The following is a 16,585-nucleotide window of genomic DNA, read 5'->3' on the forward strand; positions in this document are numbered from 1 at the left end:
ACCACTTCGCTTTCTTCAAGGACTTATTCCTTGGTTTCCTCACGGCATAATTGTTTGGGTGTTTTTCTTTTATAAAGCTGGCAAACAGCATCGATGCAGCTCGCACTGGTCGGTGAAAGATACTCATATCCGTGTTTTTAAAATCCTTAAAATAGGCTTCCACAAGTGCCGAAGAGCCTACATCATTTTTCGAGCAGTACTTTTCCTTCATCACGTTTGTCCATATCACAAAATATTTGCACAACTTTATTAATGTTGCCAGAAGTTTCTGCCTCGTAATCAGTTTTGATCCTTTTTTCTCAAAATTATTGGCCATTTCATTTAACAAAAAATCGACGGATTCTGCCATTAACGTAGGATTGGCAGTCAGCCATTCCCATGCTTTGCCTTTAACTTTGTTAAAAATCACTGCTCGCATCATGTCGTCATCAACATTGTAAATTTTCCGAACACCGTTATCATTGTGCGCCAGCCAGCGAATTTATTGTCACCATCAAACACGTGTATCATTTCTTTTAACATTTCCAGTGATATTTTATTTTTGGCACTTTCTACATATTTCTTTTGAATTTTTATCTCGATCAGTTGCATTTCCAGTTGTCGAATCTTCTCATCCTTCTTAAACATTTCAAACTTTTGTAGAACTACATCCAAGTCGTCATCTTTCCCATTTCTATTCAGCTTCGCGTTCTCATCTTGCTTTTCTTTGTTCTGTTCCTTTACGTTTCCATTTCCTTCGTCGGTTTCCTTTGCGTTGTCCTCTTCTTTCTCACTATCGTTTTCCTTTTCGTTGTCATTTATTTATTCATTGTCATTTTTCCTTGCGTTTTCATCTTTCTTTTCATTGTCATTTTTCTTCACATTTTCATCTCTCTTTTCATTGCCATTTTTCTTTACATTTTCATCTCTCTTTTCATTGTCGTTTGTCTTCACGTTTTCATCTCTCTTTTCATTGTCATTTTTCTTTACATTTTCATCTCTCTTTTCATTGTCGTTTGTCTTTACTTTTTTATTTCTCTTTTCATTGTCGTTTTTGGTGAAATCAGCATTTTTCTCAGAATTTTCCATTTCGTAGAATTCACAATTACTTTTCAACTTTAATAAGCTCTGCTCTATTCGTTGTTTTCCCACTCTTTGCAGTCTCCAGATTAGTACATTCCTGGTGCCCGACGTTTCCAAATTATTTACAGAGCACAGAAATTGTAGTTCTTTTTTAATTAGGTTCTTTATGTTTTTTGCCGGCATGTATGTACATATATCCACTCCACTCTTCAAGATCTGTCTATTTGGCAATTACGGCCCGATTTATAAGGCGTGTTCAAAACCACTTCTGAATATTATAGGTCAGTATTTATATATGCGACGCCAACCAGAAGTAGTGATCGCAGATCTTACTTGCCGATATATATCTTTTCTCAAACAATCGTATCGATGCTTATATTCTAATACAATATTCACACTATCGTTATGTTATTCTTAATTTCACTATATACAATGTTTTTACTATGTACAATAAGGTTATTCTACTATGTTCCTATGCTATGTACAATAAGGTATTTCTACTATGTTCCTACAGCATTAAGTTTAAGGCCGACGATGGTTAAAAAGTGCGTTGTCTTGTCCAACAAAGTTTGAAGTCCCATCCAAGTTTCGGCAAATAGTACCAAATCATCTGCAAACGCGGCCGCGTTCGTCATGGCATTACCGACCTTGCTAGGTAAGGCTCTAAGCAACCGGTCGATGACCAAGTTAAATGAAACTCTTGATGCCCGAAGGTCTTGCTCCGTAATAGCAGACCATACCGTCTCAAGCGAGTGATCCGTTCGGAACAATCCTCTATCGCAAGAGATTGTGCTAGGCTGTCTTTACTTCTCTCCAGCATTTCTCGGTTTGGCTTTATCGTCTCATCAGTTCCATTAAGGAAGGACCTAGTGCACCTTCCTTTAGGCTTAATCCAGCTCCGCTGGACGGCAACGTACTGCTGCCTTCTGCTTTCTCTTCTATTCCGAGGACTCCGAAGAAGTAAAGCGATAAGTGTTTTCAAAATATACAGCTTGTTGCTAATTCATGTGCTTATGTTCAATTGCCGTGAGCTCAACCTCCTTTCTCGCCATCATCCTGTGGTAGGCACACATCTCGGGTACCCACTGTACGCTAGAGCTGGAAAACAATCGATGGTGGGCACCATCGATGTTTTCAATGGTTTGCTAAGAAAACATCGATAGTATCGATAGTTTAAACAAAAAAATAAATTAATTCAACGTGAACCAAAGTTTAGATACCCTTGTAGAATATGTAAAAAAATATTAAAGTCGGCCTTTATAAAAATGCAGGAAGGACTGCAAAGGAATTAAAAAACATTAATAGAAAAACGTTTAATTTCATTAATTAACAAAATTTATTTGCTTCAATGCAAAACGGCTATAATTATCACAATAGAGATACATTTTTTTTTTTCTTAAAAAGTAACATAACATTTTTTGGCTTCAATGCAAAACTTATATTAACATCTCAATAGAGAGATACATTTTTTTTTTTCTTAAAAAGTAACATAACATTTATTTGCTTCAATGCAAAACTTATATTAATAAATCAATAAAGAGATCAATTGTTAAGGTTTTTGTTAAGAAAAAGTAACATGTCAAGATATTTGGGTTTTAGTGAAGACCTTCGGTCAGATATTATTTGACCGGCCTTACTGAAGGTCCTTTCGGATTCGGTCGAAGTTGCTGGGATGCAGAGGTACTTCATACATAATCTCGTTATAGGTTTCAATGTCTCACCGTTTGCCTGAAAAGGGATAAATTCATGAAAGTTTTATTTAAAAACTACAAATTATATTCTTACCATCCAATAAACAAGGGGATCCTTATCCGCCGGCTCATTAGGCCTTTCGAAATATGTTCGCAAGATCATTATGGCATCGGCTAGGTTTGAGTGAACTTTTTTGGATATTTTATTTTCCAAAAAAGTAAAAATACTTTTCTTCGTGTGGAGTGTTTGGTGGTGTTGAAACTTCAGGTGGTTGAGCTACTCGGGACAAACTTGAAAACAACTAACTCCAAAGCTTTCGCGGCTTGCTCTGAGTTCGATGGAAACAAAAAACCGTCCTTTTTAAATCTCGGATCCAGCAATGTAGCAATTCTAGTAACAGTCCGAGTTTCGTAATGCGAGAAACGCTCTGGCAATCTTTTGTTTACGACCTCGCAAATATCAAGCGCAGGCTGTGATTTTACTTGGCTGTATACTTTGCATGATTTTTGGTGCAACTCATAAATAAGAGGTATTATTAGCGAAATCGAAACCGTTTTGTTAGTCGATATCTGAACTGTCGCTTCGTGAAACGGAGCTAAAACTTGACAAATCTCATTCAAAATAATCATTTCGTCGGCTAATAATGGACTTGGAGCCTTGGTTGAGTTTAGAAGCACTGCAAAAGATTATAGTATGCGAGACACATGGCAAATGTTTGATTCTCATTATTTCGCACGCTTTTTTCATAGACGCGTCGTTGTCTGTTACAATCGTTACTACCTTATTTAAAAGGTTCCATTCATTCAGAACGGCGCTGAGTGAGTCGGCAATATTACTTGCGCAGTGGTTAGTTGCATCTACTAGTTTTTGCGTGGACAAAACTGCTGATTTTAGTTCATAACGTTCGTTAATGAAGTGGCACGTTATAGTGAGATATCCTTCATTAGCACGCGAGGTCCAACAATCAGTAGTTATGGATACATTGTCAACGTAATTTAAATCCTCCTTCAACTTTAATTTCAAACATTCATAATCACGTGGCAGAACAACATTCCTGAGATGGGTTTTACTGGGTAGCTTGTACCTCGGGTCTAGTTTTCGAACTAAGTCACAGAATCCCCTATCTTCTACAATAGAAAAAGGTTGGACAACCACCGCGATCATTCTCATTACTGCCTTGTCCAGCTCCGTTTTTTTTGCTGATCCATTTTGATAGGTGAGGTCAGTCTTTAGGAACCGATCCAAACAAGTCGTAGAAGCAACCTTGCCAGCCTCCAGATATTCGGGATGTGCTCGTTTTAAATGCGCAAATGCATATGCATATACACATATGCATATTGTAAAATTACAAAATGCATATTACATTAAATGCATATTTTGTGGCTACATGCACATATGTATACACATACACATTTGCACACTGTACGCGGACGCGTCGTTTTGTGTGTATGTATTAAAATGACGCCATGCATTTATTCACACTAAGTACTTACTTTTCACATGTTTATCCATCCTCTTCTCCATTTCCCAACCTTGTTTAACACCACCAAAACTCATAAAACTGTTCAAACTGTTTCTCTAATCTGAAAAAGAAAACTAAAATTTCTATTCCTTATAAAATTTACTCGTCCCTCTTGCTATTTGTTAGTGCGGAGAAACCATCGATTGTTTTCGAATACCATCGATGGTTTGAAAAAACTGAAAAACATCGATAGTATCGATAGTGCCATTGATGGTTTTCCAGCTCTACTGTACGCATATGCTAGCAGCCTTTTAACAAATAAACCAGACCTCGCAAATAACAGTTGACCGTTTTTCAGTCTGCTCACTAACACAACCGTAACACATCCTTTGTTAATTCCATGTCAATTATTACATGAGGTCCTGGTTCTCATTTAATGATCTGTTTAATTTTTTGCATTTTCCTTCAGTCCTTGCTATGAACTCATCAACAAAGGAGAGCACTACCTCCTGGACGTCGAGGTGGCGGTGGAATTTCATCGACATTTACAACCTCCAGCCGATGGCGGATAGATTTTTGGTTTTCGCAATCATTGTTGTTATGTTTATGGATCCGATGACTTGACGCACTGGGTACTTTACTTAGAGCTTTCTAAATAAAAGCCCCAATATTTGCGTGGCATTGTATTGTCTGGTGTTTTTCATCAAAAAAACTTTTCAGGACCAGACCCTTTTTGCAGTACAGACTGGAAGTAACTCCCTTGACGGCACACTTTTGTTACCAAATCTACTGGTAAGTAGATATGCAATATTTTATCCCGTTTCCTTAGAAGAGGTCGATTGTATAATAATTCCACGTTAGGGAATTTTTTAGATATTTTCCTCTTTGCTTTTCTTTAGGCTGTTTCAATAATTCCATATCCTTGTTTGTGTCATCATTTACAATGTCTTCTTCGACATTTTCCTCCGTGGGCTTTATCGTTTTATTCTTTACCTTTCAGTTTTTCTCTTGTAAAAGGTATACCACTTCGCTTTCTTCAAGGACTTATTCCTTGGTTTCCTCACGGCATAATTGTTTGGGTGTTTTTCTTTTATAAAGCTGGCAAACAGCATCGATGCAGCTCGCACTGGTCGGTGAAAGATACTCATATCCGTGTTTTTAAAATCCTTAAAATAGGCTTCCACAAGTGCCGAAGAGCCTACATCATTTTTCGAGCAGTACTTTTCCTTCATCACGTTTGTCCATATCACAAAATATTTGCACAACTTTATTAATGTTGCCAGAAGTTTCTGCCTCGTAATCAGTTTTGATCCTTTTTTCTCAAAATTATTGGCCATTTCATTTAACAAAAATCGACGGATTCTGCCATTAACGTAGGATTGGCAGTCAGCCATTCCCATGCTTTGCCTTTAACTTTGTTAAAAATCACTGCTCGCATCATGTCGTCATCAACATTGTAAATTTTCCGAACACCGTTATCATTGTGCGCCAGCCAGCGAATTTATTGTCACCATCAAACACGTGTATCATTTCTTTTAACATTTCCAGTGATATTTTATTTTTGGCACTTTCTACATATTTCTTTTGAATTTTTATCTCGATCAGTTGCATTTCCAGTTGTCGAATCTTCTCATCCTTCTTAAACATTTCAAACTTTTGTAGAACTACATCCAAGTCGTCATCTTTCCCATTTCTATTCAGCTTCGCGTTCTCATCTTGCTTTTCTTTGTTCTGTTCCTTTACGTTTCCATTTCCTTCGTCGGTTTCCTTTGCGTTGTCCTCTTCTTTCTCACTATCGTTTTCCTTTTCGTTGTCATTTATTTATTCATTGTCATTTTTCCTTGCGTTTTCATCTTTCTTTTCATTGTCATTTTTCTTCACATTTTCATCTCTCTTTTCATTGCCATTTTTCTTTACATTTTCATCTCTCTTTTCATTGTCGTTTGTCTTCACGTTTTCATCTCTCTTTTCATTGTCATTTTTCTTTACATTTTCATCTCTCTTTTCATTGTCGTTTGTCTTTACTTTTTTATTTCTCTTTTCATTGTCGTTTTTGGTGAAATCAGCATTTTTCTCAGAATTTTCCATTTCGTAGAATTCACAATTACTTTTCAACTTTAATAAGCTCTGCTCTATTCGTTGTTTTCCCACTCTTTGCAGTCTCCAGATTAGTACATTCCTGGTGCCCGACGTTTCCAAATTATTTACAGAGCACAGAAATTGTAGTTCTTTTTTAATTAGGTTCTTTATGTTTTTTGCCGGCATGTATGTACATATATCCACTCCACTCTTCAAGATCTGTCTATTTGGCAATTACGGCCCGATTTATAAGGCGTGTTCAAAACCACTTCTGAATATTATAGGTCAGTATTTATATATGCGACGCCAACCAGAAGTAGTGATCGCAGATCTTACTTGCCGATATATATCTTTTCTCAAACAATCGTATCGATGCTTATATTCTAATACAATATTCACACTATCGTTATGTTATTCTTAATTTCACTATATACAATGTTTTTACTATGTACAATAAGGTTATTCTACTATGTTCCTATGCTATGTACAATAAGGTATTTCTACTATGTTCCTACAGCATTAAGTTTAAGGCCGACGATGGTTAAAAAGTGCGTTGTCTTGTCCAACAAAGTTTGAAGTCCCATCCAAGTTTCGGCAAATAGTACCAAATCATCTGCAAACGCGGCCGCGTTCGTCATGGCATTACCGACCTTGCTAGGTAAGGCTCTAAGCAACCGGTCGATGACCAAGTTAAATGAAACTCTTGATGCCCGAAGGTCTTGCTCCGTAATAGCAGACCATACCGTCTCAAGCGAGTGATCCGTTCGGAACAATCCTCTATCGCAAGAGATTGTGCTAGGCTGTCTTTACTTCTCTCCAGCATTTCTCGGTTTGGCTTTATCGTCTCATCAGTTCCATTAAGGAAGGACCTAGTGCACCTTCCTTTAGGCTTAATCCAGCTCCGCTGGACGGCAACGTACTGCTGCCTTCTGCTTTCTCTTCTATTCCGAGGACTCCGAAGAAGTAAAGCGATAAGTGTTTTCAAAATATACAGCTTGTTGCTAATTCATGTGCTTATGTTCAATTGCCGTGAGCTCAACCTCCTTTCTCGCCATCATCCTGTGGTAGGCACACATCTCGGGTACCCACTGTACGCTAGAGCTGGAAAACAATCGATGGTGGGCACCATCGATGTTTTCAATGGTTTGCTAAGAAAACATCGATAGTATCGATAGTTTAAAAAAAAAAATAAATTAATTCAACGTGAACCAAAGTTTAGATACCCTTGTAGAATATGTAAAAAAATATTAAAGTCGGCCTTTATAAAAATGCAGGAAGGACTGCAAAGGAATTAAAAAACATTAATAGAAAAACGTTTAATTTCATTAATTAACAAAATTTATTTGCTTCAATGCAAAACGGCTATAATTATCACAATAGAGATACATTTTTTTTTTTCTTAAAAAGTAACATAACATTTTTTGGCTTCAATGCAAAACTTATATTAACATCTCAATAGAGAGATACATTTTTTTTTTCTTAAAAAGTAACATAACATTTATTTGCTTCAATGCAAAACTTATATTAATAAATCAATAAAGAGATCAATTGTTAAGGTTTTTGTTAAGAAAAAGTAACATGTCAAGATATTTGGGTTTTAGTGAAGACCTTCGGTCAGATATTATTTGACCGGCCTTACTGAAGGTCCTTTCGGATTCGGTCGAAGTTGCTGGGATGCAGAGGTACTTCATACATAATCTCGTTATAGGTTTCAATGTCTCACCGTTTGCCTGAAAAGGGATAAATTCATGAAAGTTTTATTTAAAAACTACAAATTATATTCTTACCATCCAATAAACAAGGGGATCCTTATCCGCCGGCTCATTAGGCCTTTCGAAATATGTTCGCAAGATCATTATGGCATCGGCTAGGTTTGAGTGAACTTTTTTGGATATTTTATTTTCCAAAAAGTAAAAATACTTTTCTTCGTGTGGAGTGTTTGGTGGTGTTGAAACTTCAGGTGGTTGAGCTACTCGGGACAAACTTGAAAACAACTAACTCCAAAGCTTTCGCGGCTTGCTCTGAGTTCGATGGAAACAAAAAACCGTCCTTTTTAAATCTCGGATCCAGCAATGTAGCAATTCTAGTAACAGTCCGAGTTTCGTAATGCGAGAAACGCTCTGGCAATCTTTTGTTTACGACCTCGCAAATATCAAGCGCAGGCTGTGATTTTACTTGGCTGTATACTTTGCATGATTTTTGGTGCAACTCATAAATAAGAGGTATTATTAGCGAAATCGAAACCGTTTTGTTAGTCGATATCTGAACTGTCGCTTCGTGAAACGGAGCTAAAACTTGACAAATCTCATTCAAAATAATCATTTCGTCGGCTAATAATGGACTTGGAGCCTTGGTTGAGTTTAGAAGCACTGCAAAAGATTATAGTATGCGAGACACATGGCAAATGTTTGATTCTCATTATTTCGCACGCTTTTTTCATAGACGCGTCGTTGTCTGTTACAATCGTTACTACCTTATTTAAAAGGTTCCATTCATTCAGAACGGCGCTGAGTGAGTCGGCAATATTACTTGCGCAGTGGTTAGTTGCATCTACTAGTTTTTGCGTGGACAAAACTGCTGATTTTAGTTCATAACGTTCGTTAATGAAGTGGCACGTTATAGTGAGATATCCTTCATTAGCACGCGAGGTCCAACAATCAGTAGTTATGGATACATTGTCAACGTAATTTAAATCCTCCTTCAACTTTAATTTCAAACATTCATAATCACGTGGCAGAACAACATTCCTGAGATGGGTTTTACTGGGTAGCTTGTACCTCGGGTCTAGTTTTCGAACTAAGTCACAGAATCCCCTATCTTCTACAATAGAAAAAGGTTGGACAACCACCGCGATCATTCTCATTACTGCCTTGTCCAGCTCCGTTTTTTTTGCTGATCCATTTTGATAGGTGAGGTCAGTCTTTAGGAACCGATCCAAACAAGTCGTAGAAGCAACCTTGCCAGCCTCCAGATATTCGGGATGTGCTCGTTTTAAATGCGCAAATGCATATGCATATACACATATGCATATTGTAAAATTACAAAATGCATATTACATTAAATGCATATTTTGTGGCTACATGCACATATGTATACACATACACATTTGCACACTGTACGCGGACGCGTCGTTTTGTGTGTATGTATTAAAATGACGCCATGCATTTATTCACACTAAGTACTTACTTTTCACATGTTTATCCATCCTCTTCTCCATTTCCCAACCTTGTTTAACACCACCAAAACTCATAAAACTGTTCAAACTGTTTCTCTAATCTGAAAAAGAAAACTAAAATTTCTATTCCTTATAAAATTTACTCGTCCCTCTTGCTATTTGTTAGTGCGGAGAAACCATCGATTGTTTTCGAATACCATCGATGGTTTGAAAAAACTGAAAAACATCGATAGTATCGATAGTGCCATTGATGGTTTTCCAGCTCTACTGTACGCATATGCTAGCAGCCTTTTAACAAATAAACCAGACCTCGCAAATAACAGTTGACCGTTTTTCAGTCTGCTCACTAACACAACCGTAACACATCCTTTGTTAATTCCATGTCAATTATTACATGAGGTCCTGGTTCTCATTTAATGATCTGTTTAATTTTTTGCATTTTCCTTCAGTCCTTGCTATGAACTCATCAACAAAGGAGAGCACTACCTCCTGGACGTCGAGGTGGCGGTGGAATTTCATCGACATTTACAACCTCCAGCCGATGGCGGATAGATTTTTGGTTTTCGCAATCATTGTTGTTATGTTTATGGATCCGATGACTTGACGCACTGGGTACTTTACTTAGAGCTTTCTCAATAAAAGCCCCAATATTTGCGTGGCATTGTATTGTCTGGTGTTTTTCATCAAAACAACTTTTCAGGACCAGACCCTTTTTGCAGTACAGACTGGAAGTAACTCCCTTGACGGCACACTTTTGTTACCAAATCTACTGGTAAGTGGTCAGCGTATAAATTATCCAGTTGGTTTTTGTAATAAAAATTGTCGACGCGGTCAACCAACACTATGCAATATTTTATCCCGTTTCCTTAGAAGAGGTCGATTGTATAATAATTCCACGTTAGGGAATTTTTTAGATATTTTCCTCTTTGCTTTTCTTTAGGCTGTTTCAATAATTCCATATCCTTGTTTGTGTCATCATTTACAATGTCTTCTTCGACATTTTCCTCCGTGGGCTTTATCGTTTTATTCTTTAGATTTAAGATACTCATATCCGTGTTTTTAAAATCCTTAAAATAGGCTTCCACAAGTGCCGAAGAGCCTACATCATTTTTCGAGCAGAACTTTTCCTTCATCACGTTTGTCCATATCACAAAATATTTGCACAACTTTATTAATGTTGCCAGAAAACAAGGATTTGGCCGACAGCGGCAAGAATTGCCTTTTAACGCTTCTTCTTGGGAAGCGTTTTTTATATTCAGGATAAACTCCGAAACGTCCTTGTCAACTTTCTCCTGTTCCTTTGGTATGTAATTTTCTTCATGTTTCTCATTATGATCCTGGACAGCAAATGTAGCTATTCTTATGAGAAGATTCTTTTCGTTCCTGTAACTCGAAAGAAAGGCTCCTTCTTTGTCTTCTCCTGAGGATTTACTTAGTGCGACAATCAGCACTGATTTTATTGTTTCCGCAAAACTGTCCTTTGTCTCACACGTTGTTGCTAGACTAATAAATCTTATATAAAAATCCTTTAGGTTAGACCACTTTCCTTTAAAAACGTTCTTCAGCATATCAGCATAGCAGGGTGGCAGATCCGTCCGTTCCTCCGTCAAAAGGCTTTGAAAACCTTTTTGTATAAACGTCTTAATGCGTCACTCGTAAAAGCTTATGCTTATTCCACTGAGCAATGCCAAGGAAATATGGGACACAACCTCCAGTTGAAAATGTCCTGATTTCGAAATAAATCTGCTGAGCCAAAACTGTAGGCTGGCTTTATCATGTTTAGCCGACAGCATTAAAAAAACTGGAAATATGCTGTCGTCACCCTCCATCACAATTTGGTATAAAAAAAACATAACTTAAGTCGCCGTTCGGTTATTAAATGGGTAACACAACGCTTCCAGTTGCGTCGTAAAAATTTTTTTTAATGGTTTTTATCCTTGATGCATATGTTTAAACCCGTTACTTGTAGAGTAAAAGGATATACTAGATTCGTTGAGAAGTATGTAACTGGCAGAAGGAATGGTTTCCGACCATATATTCTTGATCAAAATCAGTAGCCTAGTCGATCTGGCCATGTCCGTCTTTCCGTCCGAATGAACGTTGAGATCTCAGGAACTATAAAAACTAGAAAGTTAAGATTAAGCATATAGACTCCAGAGGCATTGACGCAAATTTTTTTGCCACGCCCACTCTAACGTTAACAAACCGCCAAAAACTGTCAGTGTTGAAGAGCCTACTTCGCACATTCACTAGCTGAGTAACGGGTATCAGGTAGTCGTAGAACTCGACTATAGCGGTCTCTCTTGTTTTATTTGGGCTCCCGTGCAGTAAATGCAAAATGAAATTAATCTAGTCCAATATCAAGGATGCATCTAGCCAATACACCCTCATCCTTTTAAATCCTTTGCCTCTTCACGAAGTTTTCGAAGATTTGGTAACTTTGGAATGAAACTTGGTTCTGAGTCGCCATCATTCAAATTGTCGGTGGCTTTCTTCCTCTACAATGCGGCTTTTTATAAAAGCAATTTGCTCCCAATTTCAAGTCTTCTGGATCCAGTGTATCGTCGTTTTTTATTATGGGGAATACCTCGTGTGTCCGGTACAGAAACGGATATCGATATGCCGCAATGTTCATCGGGTTTTACATGGCAATGTCCTTTTAAAATGCACTCATTGCAATAGCCTTCATTACTAAGACATATATTTATTATCCACTTCGTCGGAAAGTTTTGCCTTTTTTAAGTTAAATGCACACGGAAGAGGAACTTTTTCGTATATTAACTTTGCTATTATATCCGTCTAGTTACGTTGCAGATAGCTTTTTGATCTCAATTCCGTTTTTTGTTCCACAATTCCTGGTCTAATTACAGATTTATATATAAAATAGGCAAAGTTCCATTTTTAGAACCTTCTATGATCTTAAACTGTGTTAAAATTCCCTCTGCAAAATGCATACACTAAGGTGGGGACATCGACATGCGGTTCGGTCGGAATCCTTTCAACAAAACTTATCCCTTTTATGCAGTAAAAAAATTGTCCACTGATTTACACGTTTTACACTATTGTTTGATTAGCACTTTTCACAATTGGACTTCAAATTTATAAGGACTCTCAAGGACTCTGGTTTTAATAAAAATAAATCACTATTGAAAAATTTGCAAGTCTTTAAAAAGACAAAATTCACAAGGTTTAAAAAAACTAGAGAGAATTTCGTGATTAGCCACTTCACTTAAATTCTTTATCCAACAAAGAAAGGAATAGACTCAAATGAATCTTCACGAAATTGTAAAATCTGGTCAATTTTAATATTGCAAGCCTTTAAGACTGTCAACAAAATTCACAAGGATTCAAAAATTAGAACGCAAGCACTTTCACTTTTTTAAAAGGGGCACGACTTTACCTTTTTCAGAACCAAACGTAGTTAAATATACGCACAACCTTTTCACTTTTCACACAAAAAAACATTCTAATTATGAGTTTCGGATGACGAGACGGAGAGATATTTTTCAATACTGACAAGTGTTTCAGGTTTTACAGGGTCCATTCAGATATTTTGATTCTTAAAAGTACCTGTAATGTAAAAAACAATTTACCAACAAAAATTAAACCTCTGTCCCAGGTACAAATGCAGACCGTATATTAATGTCAGGTTTGAAAATTATGCAAATGAAATGCAAAAAAAATAAAAATTGGAACCAATTTTGGGTCTTTATTTTGGTATATGTATAGTGTACACGTAATATGTTTAAGAAATCAAAAGTAATGGTTGCTCAGTTATTGTTGATTTTCTAGTATTTTATATTTTTGAATAAATAAATATATATTGTCGGCGTTGCCGCCTCCATCGACATAAGCAATGTCGATTTACAATTTACGCGAAAATCTCTCTCTTTCTCTTTTTTACTCCCAACATATACATATAAATAAAACACACAAACACATTTTCGGTTCTGCTATCTGCACTGAAAAAATCAAATCAAACTTGTTTCTGGGTTGTATGTATTAGAGGGCTGCATAACACCATTCAAACCGGCAAATGAGACATTCGTGTTGAAACGAACGAAGTGAATTCGGCGCGTTTGCAAATGAACGAAGTGAAGTCGGCAACGCGCGCCGACTTCAATTCATTCAATTCAAACGGCACATTCTGAAACGAATGAAGTGAGGACCGAGTAAAGTGAATGGGTGATTCGAATGTCTTGTCTGCGTATGTGTGGTGTGTGTGTGAGTTTCAATAAAAGATGCTAAATTCGTGTTTTAATATTATTGTTTATTATTACTTAACTGATAATACATTATATTCTTATCTTATAAATATATATATATTTTTTCTTTAACTTTCAATGTTATTGTGTAAAAACATAATTTTATTAATATTTTCTGAGTTAAGCGAAATGGCAGAACGTTTATCTGTTATTAAATTGCGAGCATCTGAAAATTTTGCAGCTAGCTTGATACAAGTTTGGGAATATTTTTTATGCTCGTTCCACCAAGCCAGACAATTAAATCCGTCAAAATATGTAGTGTTTGTTTTAATGTACATATTAATTTCTTGATCGATATGATCACTGTTGTTGTTGTCACTACGTATTTCGATGAAGTCGTCAAATGTATCATCATGTACTGGTATATTTTCTTTATTTTCCATTTTCAAATTCTAAACGGGCCAAGAGTTCCTTGCAATTCTGAATAACATTTTTTTTTCTACTTCAAAAAATTGAAGCAACTTATTTGTTGATGGAAATAGAAATAAAGAAATTTTGTGAAATTTAGTTACATAGGGAAGAATTGTTTGTGTTATTTGTTGGAAAAGAGTTAACTTTACATCGGAGACAAGGTCACTATCGGACAATTGTGGTTGACAGGCTTTTTTTAATTTGTTAATATAAGGATTGTGAAATGAATAGTAGGAAATTGGCTGCTTTCAATTTTTTGGATAAGTCGGTAAATGTTTCAAGAACTCCTGTGATACCTGTCAGTTCGTTTATATGAATGCTTTCAATTCTAGCAGTTTGGTTTTTTTCTTTTAATGTGTTCGAAATCTCAATCCAATTTCCCTCTATAGATTTTAATAGAAAGAAAACTGTGTTCCATCGAGTTGGGCACAAGCTCTTCAACGTCTCATTTTAAAAAAAATTTGAGCCTGACTTCTTAAAAAACTTGACTAACTTACTGCAATTATCAACCAGTTTAGAGAATTCTGTAATATGTTTAACCGTTGCCTCTACAATGTTGTGCAATAAATGATTGACGCAGTGAATATGATCGTAATTTTGGAAAGCCGCAATCATGTTAGAACCTCTATCCGTAACAATCACAGGCTGGTCCTCATCAAGGTTGCACCCAAAATTTTGTAATATATCCATGAGTTTGGTACGAATATTTACACCTAAAAAATAATTAAATAACTAGCATTAATCATTTTGTCATTCAATTTATAGTTAAATTCAATTACCTGTGCAGGATTCTCCTTTCATACACTTTACTGCTAAAAGTCGGTTTACCAAAACGCCCTCTTTTATATAATGAATGGTACAGGACAGATACGACAATCTTAAATGATTGTCTGTCCATACGTCACTGGTGACTGCATAGCCAAACCGCTTGAACTTTCCAATTTCAGCTTTAACTGGACCAAAGCGCTCTTCATATAAAGATGCCACGTTCCTTGAAATTGTTGTCGAATGGGGCAAAAGATTGTCGACATCTACGTTAGCACCGTACGTTGCTCCCATGCCGATCAAGAACGTGGCCAGTATCGCCAATCATTTTGAATGGCCGACAGTTCCTTACTATCCATTTTGTAGCAATTGCGGTGGCTTCCTTTTATGTTTCAGAATTAACATTGGTTAGGACTTGGTTATTTCGACAGCACTTATGTTTAATAAATTCGAGGTGTTATAAACACTTTTACAGAACTTGCAGGCCACAAAATCTTTTATCTGCTTTCCATCTTCATCGTTTACTTTGAAAAAATAGTCCCAGACTATGCTACGACCTCTTTTCCCCCTAACGAATATACACCGTTCTCCAATTTCTGTTTTATTACAGTCGCCGACTCCTCGATAAACGATGCGTTGCCTGACGTTACCTATATAAGCGATTTCATTATTTTTTTTTTACTATTTTGTTTAAATATTTATATTTGACAACACAATTTATATATTCGTATTAGACAAATGCTACAATATTATTAAATAAGACGCACACGCACATAATAATACACAAACACAGAAAACTTAGACTTACCTCCGCGCTGTCCGAACTCATTTTACACAATGACAACATAAAGTATTCAGAGTACTCTGAATTTCTATTGAAAATTCATTGGCTTCATTTAGTTTTCGCGCGCATTCATTGAGTTCATTTCGCTCGGGTACCCAAAACTCCGAACGCATACGAAGTGAACGCAAAGAGATCGCGACAACTGAATGGTATGTATTCTGAATACATACTAAAACGAATGAGTACTCTAAATGCAATCAAAGAGAATGGTGTTATGCAGCCCTCTAGTATGTATGTACACAAATTTGCTAGCAACGAAACGTACGACTGATTTTTAGCTATGTTGCTTTTCAGTCGGACAGCACATTAACGGTTAAGGAACTAGTGAAGAATAAGCAGAATACACAACATTGTTTTTGTAATATTTACCTATATATGCATTGTCAATGAGGCAAGTAACACGTGTGCGTATGCATGTGTTCTGAAGGCAGACCCTGAAGCGTGTGAATTGGCGCCACAACTTACTGAAAGTAAGTTTTAATTGAAAATACTTTTTTAAGGTTGGGCAAACGAAAAAAACAATTTTTAAAGGGTTGACACACGATTTAGTTTGAAAATGTTTAGTTTTGAGGTATGGAAAATTTTAATTCCTTAAGGGCTTATATTTTCAAGACTAAAAATTTTTTCAAATCTAATTGCAAGAATCTAATCTAATTTATAAGAACTTTAAGTTTTTGTGGCAGCAGGTTGAGACTCCCTCTCCAGACTCCATGTTGGGCTGCACTATCTCATTGAGTCAAGCCGCATCTGGCCAATCACCAGATCGGTCGAAAAACTTACAACGATAACTGAAACTAAAACGAGAAATTTAGCTCTCGTAAAAGCCCTAA

The 16,585-nt window shown here is 36.5% G+C and overlaps 1 protein-coding gene across 1 annotated transcript; it reads right to left on the bottom strand.

The window, feature by feature from the left end:
• Positions 1-7,839: 7,839 nt before the first annotated feature.
• On the bottom strand, positions 7,840-8,178 carry LOC122756604 (E3 SUMO-protein ligase ZBED1-like). The gene is made up of 2 exons (XM_044006694.1): positions 8,083-8,178; positions 7,840-8,025 (listed from the first exon to the last, which is right to left on the bottom strand). Exons 1-2 carry the CDS (start codon positions 8,149-8,151, stop codon positions 7,840-7,842), a joined length of 255 nt encoding a protein of 84 aa, XP_043862629.1. The 5' UTR covers positions 8,152-8,178.
• Between the last annotated feature and the right edge of the window lie 8,407 nt (positions 8,179-16,585).

This window comes from Drosophila santomea, unplaced genomic scaffold, assembly GCF_016746245.2.
Source record: "Drosophila santomea strain STO CAGO 1482 unplaced genomic scaffold, Prin_Dsan_1.1 Segkk69_quiver_pilon_scaf, whole genome shotgun sequence".
NCBI lineage: Eukaryota > Metazoa > Arthropoda > Insecta > Diptera > Drosophilidae > Drosophila > Drosophila santomea.